At 46.3% G+C, this 14,184-nt stretch overlaps 1 protein-coding gene across 3 annotated transcripts in view; it reads right to left on the minus strand.

The window, feature by feature from the left end:
* Positions 1–1,150: 1,150 nt before the first annotated feature.
* GYS2 (glycogen synthase 2) overlaps positions 1,151–14,184 on the minus strand; it is a 34,149-nt gene continuing 21,115 nt past the window's right edge. For all 3 annotated transcript variants that reach the window (XM_081957822.1, XM_081957823.1, XM_081957824.1), the window contains 9 exons: positions 12,486–12,592; positions 10,197–10,256; positions 8,869–8,947; positions 7,943–8,056; positions 7,499–7,625; positions 6,734–6,829; positions 3,700–3,863; positions 3,317–3,397; positions 1,151–1,621 (listed from right to left, as the gene is read on the minus strand). In XM_081957822.1, the coding sequence (XP_081813948.1) occupies positions 1,403–1,621; positions 3,317–3,397; positions 3,700–3,863; positions 6,734–6,829; positions 7,499–7,625; positions 7,943–8,056; positions 8,869–8,947; positions 10,197–10,256; positions 12,486–12,592 (1,047 nt within the window). In that variant the 3' untranslated portion in view covers positions 1,151–1,402. The remainder of the gene's footprint in view (positions 1,622–3,316; positions 3,398–3,699; positions 3,864–6,733; positions 6,830–7,498; positions 7,626–7,942; positions 8,057–8,868; positions 8,948–10,196; positions 10,257–12,485; positions 12,593–14,184) is intronic.

Consider the following 14,184-nt stretch of genomic DNA (forward strand, 5'->3'; position numbering starts at 1 on the left):
TTTTGCAGTATCCTTCCCCTAGGAGTGGGGTGGGAATGGGGATTTTGCAGTATCCTTGCCCTGGAGTGGGGAGGGAATGGGGATTTTGCAGTATCCTTCCCCTAGGAGTGGGGTGGGAATGGAGATTTTGCAGTATCCTTCCCCTAGGAGTGGGGAAGGAATGAGGATTTTGCAGTATCCTTCCCCTAGGAGTGGGGAAGGAATGGGGATTTCGCAGTATCCTTCCCCTGGAGTGGGGAGGGAATGGGGATTTCGCAGTATCCTTCCCCTGGAGTGGGGAGGGAATGGAGATTTCGCAGTATCCTTCCCCTGGAGTGGGGAGGGAATGGAGATTTTGCAGTATCCTTCTCCTAGGAGTGGGGAGGGAATGAGGATTTTGCAGTATCCTTCCCCTGGAGTGGGGAGGGAATGGGGATTTTGCAGTATCCTTCCCCTGGAGTGGGGAGGGAATGGGGATTTTGCAGTATCCTTCCCCTGGAGTGGGGAGGGAATGGAGATTTTGCAGTATCCTTCTCCTAGGAGTGGGGAGGGAATGAGGATTTTGCAGTATCCTTCCCCTGGAGTGGGGAGGGAATGGGGATTTTGCAGTATCCTTCCCCTGGAGTGGGAGGGAATGGGGATTTTGCAGTATCCTTCCCCTGGAGTGGCTAGGGAATGACAATTTTGCAGTATCCTTCCCCTGAAGTGGGGAGAGAATGGGAATTTTGCAGTATCCTTCCCCTGGAGTGGGGAGGGAATGGGGATTTTGCAGTATCCTTCCCCTGGAGTGGGGAGAGAATGGAGATTTTGCAGTATCCTTCTCCTAGGAGTGGGGAGGGAATGAGGATTTTGCAGTATCCTTCCCCTGGAGTGGGGAGGGAATGGGGATTTTGCAGTATCCTTCCCCTGGAGTGGGGAGGGAATGGGGATTTTGCAGTATCCTTCCCCTGGAGTGGGGAGGGAATGAGGATTTTGCAGTATCCTTCCCCTGGAGTGGGGAGGGAATGGGGATTTTGCAATATCCTTCCCCTAGAAGGAAGTGAAGGTTTCTTCAAACTGTGCGCGCAGTAAATCGCGTGTTTACCGAACCGGTTGTTAAACTGGGTGGATCCCACCCACTGTTTTTGACTTCCCCTAACCGCAAGATACTCAACAATTGCTAAGTAAGAGGCAAGATGCAGTCCTAATCTTTAATACAACGTACTACATTACTTACAACTCCAAAAAGAGGACATTTTAAAAAAAATCAGAATCACTGACAGTAGGAAAAAGTAAGAATTCCAATGATTTCTGATATTTGGTTCTTGCAGGATTCCCTGATATTTCCAGCCACCTGAAAGACAACACACACACACACACACACACACACACACACACATGAAAGTAGCATCAACTCAATGCCATGGATAAAGAATTTGACGGATTAGTTCTTGTATTCCCCATGCTGTTTCTTCTTCCTCCATGGCATAGCAGTGAAGGAGAAAGGAGACTTTATGTTCTGCCTGTCCCTCTCGGCCTCTTCCTCCTCATCGTATCTTTCGTCATCGTCCACTTCCTCATCGCTTTGGTGGGGGCTGTTGTGCTGAGAAACGGAAGGCGAGGGAGGAACGGATGAAGGACGTGGATAACGAAAACCCTCCGTCTGTAAAAGAAGTAAAAGAAGAAGAAGAAATCAATGCACAGATGCAGAAGGAGGAATAGACCTGTGCTGCCCCAGCGCAGGTCACCTGTATATACAGGTGAAACTCGAAAAATTAGAATATCGTGCAAAAGTTCATTTATTTCAGTAATGCAACTTAAAAGGTGAAACTAATATATGAGATAAGACTCATTACATGCAAAGCAAGAGGGTTCAAGCCGTGATTTGTCATAATTGTGACATATTCTAATTTTTTCGAGTTTCACCTGTAGATAGTGTAGGAATTAAGAGCTGTCTCCTTTAAGAAACTACCTCCTGGGAAATGTAGGCAGAGACTGCCCTATGGGAAATCTAGTTCCATGACATGTGACCGTATCTGTGTTTCTGATTGGCCACTGGGGCGTTCTGCCTGCGCGCAGAACAGAGCGGGTCATTTTAAATGCCATTGTGAACCAGAGAAGCAACGCAGGTGCCTCCGCTCAACATGGGAGCCAATTCGTCATCTTTTTACACCACATGATGGGACAAATTATGGAAAGTCAGAAGTATCTTAACAATGAACTGTACGTTTTGTTATGAAGAATGCCCGATAATAAACTTGATCTGAATGAGATTCCTAAGCGTGGAGTTAAGTGCATGCCCTGAGCAAGCCTACAGCGCTCCAAGCAGAACAAGATCACATGAACTTTTCCAGATGTTCTGGTTAACCCCCCTCACAGTTCCCTTGCCGTTGATGGTACTAGCTAAGCTTGCTAACAGCTGAAGTCCAATCTATAACGTAGCAGTTATCTACTCCTGCGATGTACCCTGGGAAATCTGAAACACTTCTGGGAAGTTTTATGTCAAAATATATTTCATTCTCTGTATGTTTTCCATCTTGCCTTGAAAGATTAACCGAAATCACAACGGATTGAGAATCAGCGTCTCTGCTAAATAATTGACAGTCAAGCTGAAACTAAGTGAACCAAGTAAAAATAGCAATCCCAGAACTGAACATTTTAGGTCAAGCTAAGTTGTCTTCGTGAAATAGGAAGTGAGAAAGAAAGAAAGAAAGAAAGAAAGAAAGAAAGAAAGAAAGAAAGAAAGAAAGAAAGAAAGAAAGAAGGAAGGAAGGAAGGAAGAAAAGAAAGAAAAAGTAAGGAAAAAGAAAAAGGAAGGAAAAAGAAAAAGGAAGGAAGGAAGGAAAGAAAAGAAAAGAAAGAAAGAAAAAAGAAAGAAAGAAGAGGAAAAAGAGAGAGAGAGAAAGAAAAACTAAGGAAGGAATTTATATCTTTGGACATCTTCTCAATGGTATTAGCAATGAAACTAACTATATTTGGATGAATATATTTAAAATTTGGATATTTAGCAGAAGATGCTAAGCAAGAGAAAATGAGACAAAGGAAAGGACTAAATCTCCTTCATATGAAGGTTTTTTGAAGGATGCCTTCTAGTCAGTGTTGACACCTGGCAACTTGCTGAAGAAGTTTCCGAAATGTTTGGAAGTGCTTTGCCATTGCTTCCTTCCTTAGGCTGAAAGAGGGACTGGCCCAAGGTCACCCATCTGGCTAAGACAGGACTATAACTCTCTGTCTCCTGGTTTTTCACCTGGGGCCATTAACTACTACTACGCCACACTGGCTCTCTCTGCAAAAATAGATGATGCGTTTATAATCCCAACTATTTGCCTGTTAATGCTTCCATTTTAAAAATGATTACCGTGGGTGGAGCATTTGGTTCCATCTCAAATTTTTCAGGAAAAGTCCGACTCAGAGCTAAATGTCTGGCATGCATGTAATACTGTAGAAGAAAACAGAGACATTTGCAAATTGAAAAAAAAATTCCAAATAATAATGGACTTTGAAATGTAAATCAAGAGAAAGTTTAACAATTTTCTAATCACACACACACACACACACACACACAAGCTATTAAATGTTAATGTTTGCAGTTTGCAAAATAAAAGTTTTGCTGTGGACTTCAACTCCCAAAATCCCCTAGCCGGCTGGCTGAAGAATTTTGGGGTTTGAAGTCCACACGTCTTAAAGTTGCCAAGGTTGGATATCCCTGATCTAAGACAAGACTACATCAGCTTTACTTACCCTCCCTAAATATCTCCAGTCCAGCAGATCTGAAAGCCTTTCCGTTCGGTTCCTCTGGACAATTCTTTGTCGCCGTGACTGTTGGCAGAATGCGTACAGGAACTGGGTCAGCTGATTGCAAGACTCGTCCGGAGAACGGAATCGCCGGTCCACAATGTAAATTCCTGAGAGACACAATTGGGGTTGATTAGATACTAGGCCAGGGATGGCTAACCACTTTTGTTGGATGCCGAAAATGTGAACATGCATGTGCAATAGCGCTCACGTGTGCCAGCAGAAATAATGCAAAGCGCGCCTGTTAGGAAAGCTTCCCGTTGGGAGAGCGAGTGCGTTCAGAGAAGTGTTGTGAGAATTGTGTTGGAGAACACACAAACCAGCATACAGAGACGCTGCAGTTTTAATAGGCTTTTACTTTCGTGGAAATAGATGTATCAGAGTCCATCAAACAGTCCAAGTCAGACACGGATAAGACAGTCAGTCATCAACATCTTTCAGTTAAGGGATAATCCAAACAACACAGTCCATAAACATACAAACAGTCCGGTACACAAAGTTTGCTAACAGTTGCAAAACTTACAATATCTCACGCTGATCACTATACGGCACTTCTAACAGCCAGCTTCCAAAACCCTCAGAGCAGATCAGAATGGATGACAACCGACTCAAGCTCAACCCCTCCAAGACGGAGTGGCTGTGGGTTCTGGCCCCCCGGTTCAACCAGTTACTTCCATCTCTGGCCATTGGGGGCGTACAACTGGCCCCCGTGGAGCGGGCGCGCAATTTGGGCGTCCTCCTGGATACCCGGCTGTCCATGGATGACCATGTGACCGCCGTGGCAAGGGGGGCATTCCACCAGGTTCGCCTGGTGCGCCAATTGTGCCCCCTATTGGACCGGGATGCCTTACGCACAGTCACTCATGCGCTGGTGACGTCTCGCCTCGACTACTGCAATGCTCTCTACATGGGGCTTCCCTTGAAATGCACTCGGAGACTTCAGTTGGTCCAGAATGCGGCCGCGCGGGTGATTATGGGGAATACGAGGTACTCCCATGTGACACCTCTCCTGCGCGAGCTGCACTGGCTTCCTGTGGTCTATCGAGTGCGTTTCAAGGTTTTGATAACGATCTTCAAAGCGCTCCATGGCTCAGGACCTAGTTACTTGCGGGATCGTATCCTGCCCCATACATCCCTGCGACCAATTCGCTCGCACAGAGAGGGACTTCTCCAGGTGCCGTCCACCAGACAGTGTCGGGGGGCGAAGCCTAGGAGCAGAGCCTTCTCTGTGGCGGGCCCAGCCCTGTGGAATGACCTCCCCCCTGATATCAGGATCACCTCTGACCTCCGCTCCTTCCGCGCAAAGCTCAAGACCCACCTCTTCCAAGTAGCTGGACTGGCTCAACCATAGTTTTATCATATCGCTCCTGATGGGTTTTTTAATTGTGTATTTTGTATTTTAATTGAGGGGATTTTAAATTGAAATTTTAATTCTATTTTATTCATCTGTTTACCTCCTCCATGCATATGTATATGTTTATGTACTGTTTATATTTGTATATTTTATGTGTTTTAATTGTACGCCGCCCCGAGTCCTTCTGGATTTGATAATCTAACAGTGATTCTGGCTCCATCTTATGGCCGATTGAGGAAACAGCAGCCAATCACATTTACAGCATGATTTCAAGAAACAGGTATAGCATTGTTATATGATGTATATATTGCCAACCCAACCGTTAGATTATATTCCTAACAGTGCCCCCACATGCGTGGACAACCCCCCCCTCCCACGCTCTCCCCTTGTGCACCACACTGCTTTCCACCAAACTGAGCTTGGTATTTCCTCCAGGGGGCTGGGGGAGAGGTCGTTTTTGCCCTTCCCAGGCTCCAGGAAAGCCTCCGGAACCTGGGGAGGGCGAAAAACGGTCCCAATGGGCCTACTGGATGTTCAGAAACAATCCGTTTCGGGCTTCCGGAGGTCCTCCAGGGGGGCAGGGGAGGCTGTTTTTGCACTTCCCAGGCTACAGGAAAGCCTCTGGAGGGCGAACAATGGGCCCAATGGCCTACCGGAAGTTCAGAAACGATCCGTTTCGGGCTTCCAGAGGTCCTCCAGGGAGCCAGGGGAGGCCGTTTTCGCCCTCCCCAGAGGCTTTCCTGAAGCCTGGGGAGAGGCAAAAATAGCCTTTCACGGTACTCCGGAAGGCTGAAAATCAGCTGGCTGGTGCGCGCATGCGCACTGGAGCTGACAAGAGATATGGCTCCGTGTGCCACCTGTGGCCCATGTGGCATAGGTTCACCATCACAGTACTAGGCCACATTGCTGCTTTTTGGATCTTTGAAGGTCTCTGCCCTATCCGCTGTTATGCGCAATAATGACAACCTCTGCACAATTCATTCTGTCATAAAACAGGGACGTTCAACTTTTGTTTAACCAAATTGCATTCTCTTTCTCTTTTTATTCCCCTCCCCTCCCCAACTGAATATGGAACATAGAATAACAGAGTTGGAAGGGGCCTTGGAGGTCTTCTAGTCCAACCCCCTGCTCAGGCAGGAGACCCTATACCATTTCACACAAATGGTTGTCCAATCTCTTGTCAAAAATCTCCAGTGATGGAGCACCCACAATTTCTGGAGGCAAGTCGTTCCACTGATTGATTGTTCTTACTATCAGGAAAACTTTCCTTGATTCTAAGTTGCTTTTCTCCTTGATTAGTTTCCATCCGTTGCTTCTTTGTCCTGCCTTCAGGTGCTTTGGAGAATAGGTTGTCCCCCTCTTTTTTATGGCAGCCCGTCAAGTACTGAGAGACTGCTATCACGTCACCTCTAGTTCTTTCATTTCGTTAGACTATTCCAACATGATAAACTTACATTTTGCCACCCTAAAAGTAATGCCTGTATTAAAATTGTCAACACAAGAACAATTTTGGTATCAAAATAGGGCTGGACAGTAATTGTTATGCTGATATACTTATCTAGTAGCTGACATACTGTTTGGTTGTTCTTGAATGACATCATCTGCTTGTAGCCTGAGTCTTCTTACCATAAGCAGCTGGGTCAGCTACATGTTCTTGCATGAAGCAGCCAAATCCCGACAGGTTCGTGGTGACACTGGGGATGCCCATGACAGTGCATTCAGCTGCGAAAAGAGAAAAGTGAACAGCATTTCAGACAAGCAAAATAACCTGCAGTGTCTCATCAGAGTTGTTGAGCCTCGTTGAAACCGTGGGCCAGGGCTTTTTTAAAAAAAAGTCAAATTGGCACCACTAAAGATATTGACTTGTTGCAAGGGAACTGTTTTGAAAAAGCAGTATAAATTCAGATTTGCAAAGAAAATTCAGAAGTAGGGGAGGGGGAGGGAGGGAGGGAGGGAAGGAAAGAAGGAAGGCGGGAAGGAGAAAGAAAGGAAGGAAGGAGAAAAAAGGAAGGAGGGAGGAAAAAAGGAGGAAAAAGGAAGATGGGAGGAAGGAAGGAAGAAAAGAAGGAAGTAGGGAAGAAGGAAGGAAGGAAGAAGAGAAGGCGTGATTAAGGAAGGGAGGGAGGGAGCAAGGAGTAATTATGGAAGGAAGGAGGAAAGAAGGAATGGAAGAAGTAGGGAGGGAGGGAAGGAATGGAGAGAAGGAGTAATTAAGGAGGGGAGGGAGGGAAGGAATGGAGAGAAGAAGTAATTATGAATGGAGGGAGGGAGGGAGAGAGGGAAGGGAGGGGGGAGGAGCGAAGGAGTAATTAAGGGAGGGAGGGAGGAAGGAAGGAAGGAGGACTGGCAATCATTAATAAGCGATATCCAAAAATGATTCAACCTCCTCACCTGGCGTATACCCCCAAGGTTCATAATACGATGGAAAGACGCCAAGATGGCAGCCTCTGACAAACTCTTCATAGTCCATTGGTAATAATGGACTTGTCGAAGAAAGAAATTCGGGATGCAGGATAACCTGCAGGGAAGAAAGAAAGAAGTTAAGAAAATCCACGTTACTCTGGAAAATCCAGAGTAGCGTTCTCAGCTTGACCGCTACTGTCTTGATGAGGTGCACATTTTAAAAAAGGATCAGGGGCTTCTAACATGGGCTTGCCGCCGCCATCTTGATTTCTACCACTCCCCCCTCGCACAGATAAGCCTGAGTTTCACCATAAAGCCGGTTTGATTTCTGGGAAGAGAATCCTGTCCTCCTTTGGGCCTTGTCTTATCGGATTCAGGTGGCATCACGTCAACTCCAAGAAGCAGGGCGAGATAAGGAGCTCATCTTAATACCTTAATTCGGTCCGTTCGGTTATTGAACAAACCGATGCGTCGGATGGTGCTGAGGATGGGGTCGCTGGAGTCATCGATCATGTTGTGCGTTGTCACTGGCGGGAGGCTTTGCCGCTGCCGTAAAACGAAAGAAGCACATTTTACAGGCCCAAAGTGCCTTAAAGATGCAAAATGATGCTGGCGTTGAAGTCCTTCAAACTGGAGGCAGACTTGAGTTTTGTAGAAGCTTCCCATCAGTCCACCGGAAGAGGTGGAAAATATGCTGGGAATCTTTTCTGTGGCCTAATTTATTTATTTATTTTAGTGCAGAAGGAATGTTCCATCGTGGGAATCAGCTGTAGCTGACTTCGTGTCTAGGTCTAGTTAAATCCAAAAACTCTAGAGAATTCCTGGAATCCTGGCGCTCTGACAAAGCAGCCATCGACAGACACATAGAGATAAACCACAGCAACATACCATTCAAAAGGGACAAACATAAAGCTAAAAGAGCACAACACCTCTTGGGCAGCGATCAGTACCCAAATATACAGAGATTAACACAGAGATTACTAGTAGATCAACAAGCAAGCATTAAACAACAATCCAATCAAGGAACGACCAATTCAGACCAACAATCAAACACTAAACAATAGCCTAATGAAGGAACCACCAAGAACACCCCCACCAACAGTTACAGGGCAAGCCACTAGTTTATAAACAGGGAGCAAACCCCACTCCTCTCTAGCACTGATGATGTTACCTAGTTGGGTAATGAAACGTCTGCAAGTAAACTACCAAGTTCAGAGAGCACCAAGAACTCCACAGTTCAACCTTGAGCTACAAATATTCTCGTCTCTCCGTTTAGTGTAGCTGAGACAACAATACATACCTGCTTGCTCAAATAACAGTCATATATTTTGAAAAGCATTGCAGGAAAAAAAACACACCTGGGTGGAATAGATGGCTCGTTTCATAATAGTTAGGTCATCACGATCTATTATCTTGTTCATATCAGGAATTTCTCCTCTGTGGATGTGAGAAAATTAATTCCTTAGCAAAGGAAGAAGAAGAAGAAGAAGAAGAAGAAGAAGAAGAAGAAGAAGAAGAAGAAGAAGAAGAAGAAGAAGAAGTAGTAGTACTACTACTACTAGTAGTAGTGTATTCCATGTTATGCAAATCTTTGAAATTAACTTCTAGGATTAATAGTTATCCTATGGTTGCCTGTACTAATTCAAACCCCATGGAGCCCATTGGAACTTATTTCTATGCAACTGTAAAGCATTTTCAAGAGGTAATCACTAGTACATTTATTAAGATTTCTTTGCCTGGGAATAATAGACTTATATACCGCTTCATAGTGCTTTACGGCACTCTCCAAGCCAGGGGTGTCAAACCTGATTTCACTGAGGGCTGCATTAGGGTTGTGTTTGACATCGGGGGATGGGGTGGGGTGGCTAAGGTAGGTGTGGACAGTTCGATGTCATTCGTGTTGGGTTTCGCTGGCAGAAGGTTGCAGGAGGCTGTCATAGCCGAAAACGGAGCTCAGGAGCCATTGTGGCCTGCCGGCGGCCAGCAGATCTGGCACCCGATTCAGATAGTGAGCAGGTTGGGGAGGAACATGGGCCGGTCCTGGAGTCTGGGGAAGGCTCTGACGAGGGCTCTGCGTCAGAAGCAGAGATGGGGCCATGGCCATCTGACAGTTATCAGCTGCCTTCGAAGTCGGAGATCAGTGGGGCATAAAAACAGCTGGAGCCTGTTCCCAGGGTGCTCATGTGCAGAGCTGCCAGGAGAAGGGGACTGCTAAGGAACTGCGGTTGACTCGGGAGTAAAGACACCACAGATGCCCTCCATCATGAATGACATCATGCTGGCAACACCCCTCCTGGCCAACCCTGCCCCCCAGGTCATCATGCTGATGCGGCCCTCAACAAAATCGAGTTTGATACCCCTGCTCTAGCACGATGTAGAGACTGGATCTGGGAACATTTGAAAGCTAAGGACAAATTCTCTACAAACAAGAAACAATTGCTAAACACAACATTGTGTGCAATCATGGCTCGATCTCCAGAACATGTTCACGTTATCTACAGCAGGTGACAACTTTGGATATGATTCCAGACATAAACGTAGGCAGCTGAGGTCTATGCTATATTCATTACTAAATCAAATCATCTTCGGTATATAAAACACATAAAGATGAGGTCTCACATCCTTAGTTCTCTGTATAAAAAAAGAAGGAAGATTGCACAGGTACCTCATTCTGCTGAATTCTTACCTTAGCAGCGCTTCATAGAGTTTCTTACCAAATTTTTCCTTCACTGAATGAGCGGTGTCCCTATGAAAGAGCAAAACAGAATGTAAAGAATTCCCCATTCCATTCTCCATTCCCTACCATTCAGTCAGAGCTGAAGAAGCCTCCTGGATGAGAAGTGAAACCTCTTCAAAGAAAAAAAAACCTAGAAACTCCAGGTATCTCTTGGAGAAACAAAGCACCTTTGGGACAACCATGACCTGGAGGACCGAGAATCTCCATCGATGGAAAATAAAGAACAATATCCTGTGTTTCAATGGGGAAATTGAGCTTCCTCCAAGGATAGGATTCAGCCGGTTTGGATGGGTTCGAGCAAACTGATAGCTCCGACGATCAGCTGGGAGCAAACCGGTTCACTCCGACGATCAGATTGTCCCGCCCACCGGCCTCTGTGCTTTACTTACCTATAGCCTCTCAGCTGATTAGCGCAGCAGAGCGGATTGCTGCTCCTCAGCTGTGTTACTCCCCAGAAGTAACATGGAAGGTAAGTTTTGGCAAAACTGCGCACGCGCGCAAGCAAAGCACACAATCACCGAACCTATTGTTAAACTGGCAGGATCCCACCACTGGCTTCTGCCATGGACTTTCATTGACTCCATTTCCCAGGCTCTCTGGGAAGGTCACAAATAGGGATCATGTGACGTCGGGAAGCTGCAACCGTCATAAATATGTGGCCGTTGTCCAGCGCCCAAATTTTGATTGTGTGACCATGGGGATGCAAGTCACTTCTTTCAGTGCTGCGGTAACTTCAAGTGGTCACTAAATAAACGGCCGCAACTCAAGGACGTACGAACCCAACTGACCCCAGAATTTCTGCTGTGAAGTGAGACATTTGTTAAGCGGGTTTTGCTCCATTTTACGACCTTCCTTGCCACAGTTGCTAAAAGAAACATTGCGGTCGATAAGATAACAACACAGTTAAGTGAATTCTGTCTTCCCATTCACTTTGCTTGTCAAAAGGTGGCAAAAGGTAATCAGGTGACGTTGGGACACAATAACTCTCATAAGTATGAACCAGTTGCCAAGCATCTGAGTTTTGATCCCATGATCCTAGGGATGCTGCAATGGTCATAAGTTTGAAAAACGGTCATACTTCCTTTTTCAGTGCTGTTGTAACTCTGAACGGTCGCTAAATAAACCGTTGTAAGTCGAGGACTACCAGTACTCATGTTTGAGCAAATACATTCTTGAACTTGGTATGGAAGGTTGGCCTATGGGCCACTTGTCACCTTCGTAGGGAGAACATCTACGTAGGGTTAGGGAGAATGTACATTATGTCTGTCTGTAGAGATTCTCTGTCTTCCAGGTTATGGTTGTACCAAAGGTGCTTTTTCAAGAGGCAACTGGACTTTTAGCGGGACGAGAAGTCAGCATCATGCTTTTGGGAAGCTTAGGTCAGAACACCTGGGAAGGAGGGAAGGCTGAGTCCACTTTGAGCCCCATCAGGATCGAACTCCAGGCTGCAGGCAGAATTAGCCTGCAATGCTGCATTCTAACCACTGCGCCACCAGAATATCAGTTGGCCTTAAAATTAGAGACACTACAGCATATATATGCCCCACTGGTGGGTTTCAAATTTTTTTAGAACCTCTTCTGTAGGTGTGGCCTGCTTTGTGGGAGTGGCTTACTAGCCATGTGACTGGGTGGGAGTGGCTTGCCAGCCATGTGACCGAGTGGGAGTAGCTTGGCAGTCATGTGACTAAGTGGGCGTGGTCAACTTTTAAAATGTGGTGAAACTCACTTAACAACGCTCTTGCTTAACAACCAAAATGTTGGCTCAGAAACTCTGGCATTTGAAGCACGCAAATCTTAAAGCTGTCAAGTGACAAGACCCTTGCACCCCTAACCCTTTAGAAAAAAAAACCCCAAGGATGTTCAAACTTGACAGCTTTAAGACTTGTGGACTTCAACTCCCAGAATTCCTCCTCCAGTCATGTTGGCTCAGGAACTCTGGCATTGAAGTGTGCAAGTCTTAAAGCTGTCAAGTTACAAGACCCTTGCACCCCTAACTCTTTAGAAAAAAAAAACCAGGAGTGTTCAAACTTGACAGCTTTAAGACCTGTGGACTTCAACTCCCAGAATTCCTCCTCTCGCATCTTCATCTTGATGAATGTGTGGACGGGCGGAGGGAGGGAGCTGGAACTGGTTCTAAACAGCACTGTAGATTTGTGGAACCTCCTCTATAGAAGTGGTTAGAACTGGCAGGAACCCACCCGATATGCCCATTACACTGGACATCAGAAAGACGTTTACCAGAGCTGTTTCCGGACTGCCTGGCCTTTCAACGTCTCCACATTGAAATTATTGGTGTTAGCTGGCATTATAAAGAATACAACGACTGTGACATCACTCCTGTGCACCTAAAAGAGAAAAGCACATTTTTAGCAGAGGTAAAGGTATTTTCCTCCCATTTTACTGTCTTTTCTGTTTCTGCCTTTGAGGCCGTGTGATGGCTGCTGCACAAATTGTCCATGACAGTGTTGGTGAACCTTTTTGGCACCAAGTGCTGGAACGGGAGTGTGTGCGTGTGTGCCAGAAATCGAAAGAGCGGCTGCCGGGTGCATATATACGTGCCGGGAAGACGATCTTCCAGTTTCCCGCACACAGCATGCGGACCAACCACCTGGTCTTCTGGTTTCTGGCATGCATGTGCGCACAAAGACTAGCTGCCCAGTGCGCATGTACACGCTGGAAACCAGAAGAGCAGCCGCAAGGTGCCCATGCGCGCACCAGGAAGATGATCTTCCATTTTCCGGTGCACACATGCACATTGGCCACCTGGTCTTCTGGTTTCTGGCGTGCTTGCGCACCGAAGATCAACTGGCTGGAGCGTATGGGCACTCAGTGGCTGCTCTTCCAGTTTCTGGCACTACCACGCACGCGAAGATCAGCTGGCCAGTGCGGCGGAACTCGGAAGAGGAACGGGTGACGACTCGCGTGCCCAGAGAGATGCCTCTGCATGCCACTTCCGGCACATGTGCCATAGGTTTGCCATCATGGATGTAGGAGATGACCAGGCTGAGTTCGAAGGAGGGGTCAAATATGTCATCATTCCTGAGTCCCTTTGTACCCAAACAAAATCTAAGTCCAGCCCACCGTGAATTCCTTATCTACCGCAAATTGCTTTGACCGTTAGTAGTTCAGATTCTTGTAGAGTTTACAATACGCTTACAATAAACCTTTACACCCATTTGAACTGCCTGGATCTCCTCATTGCCTTGGTGCATGACAGATAAGTGTTTCATCCGCAGACCATGAGTGAGGCAGGCTTAACTCATCCCTACCTGTAGTGGCATTCAGGAACAGGCAGTCCTTGACTTACATCCACAACCGAGCCCAAAATTTCTGTTGCTAAGCAAGCCAATTGTGAGTTTTGCCCCATTTGGCAGCAAAAGAGGTTGCAAAATCAGGCACAATTCACTGAATAACCGTCTTGTTTAGCAACAGAAATTCAGTGGTGGTAAACCAAGGACTACCTTCAATGTAGGAAAAAGTCAACCCAAGTTCCCTCTCATGACAGAATGCAATCAATCAATCAGAATAGACCTGGAAGGGACCTTGGAGGTCTTCTAGTCCAACCTGCTGCTCAAGTTAACTGCTTAGGTTAAGAGCAGCTCAACAGCAAAACCAATTAGTAATGACTGTAGTAGTAATAGAATGTATGGAGTAGTAATTCCATAAAGTAATGGAACCTACTTAAATTCGAACTCTTCTAAACATCCTTCCAAGTTTAGGATTTTAAGATCCGATTTAACCATCTAAAGGTAAAGGTCCCCTTCGCACATATGTGCTACCCATTCCCGACTCTAGGGGGTGGTGCTCATCTCAGTTTCAAAGCCAAAGAGCCAGCCCTGTCTGAAGACATCTCCGTGGTCAGGTGGCCAGCATGACTAAACACCGAAGGCGCACGCAACGCTGTTACCGAAGTTGCACGGAGCATCTGTTATAGGTG

Source organism: Natrix helvetica (assembly GCF_964273705.1).
Source record: "Natrix helvetica genome assembly, chromosome: 6".
Classification (NCBI taxonomy): Eukaryota; Metazoa; Chordata; class Lepidosauria; order Squamata; family Natricidae; genus Natrix; species Natrix helvetica.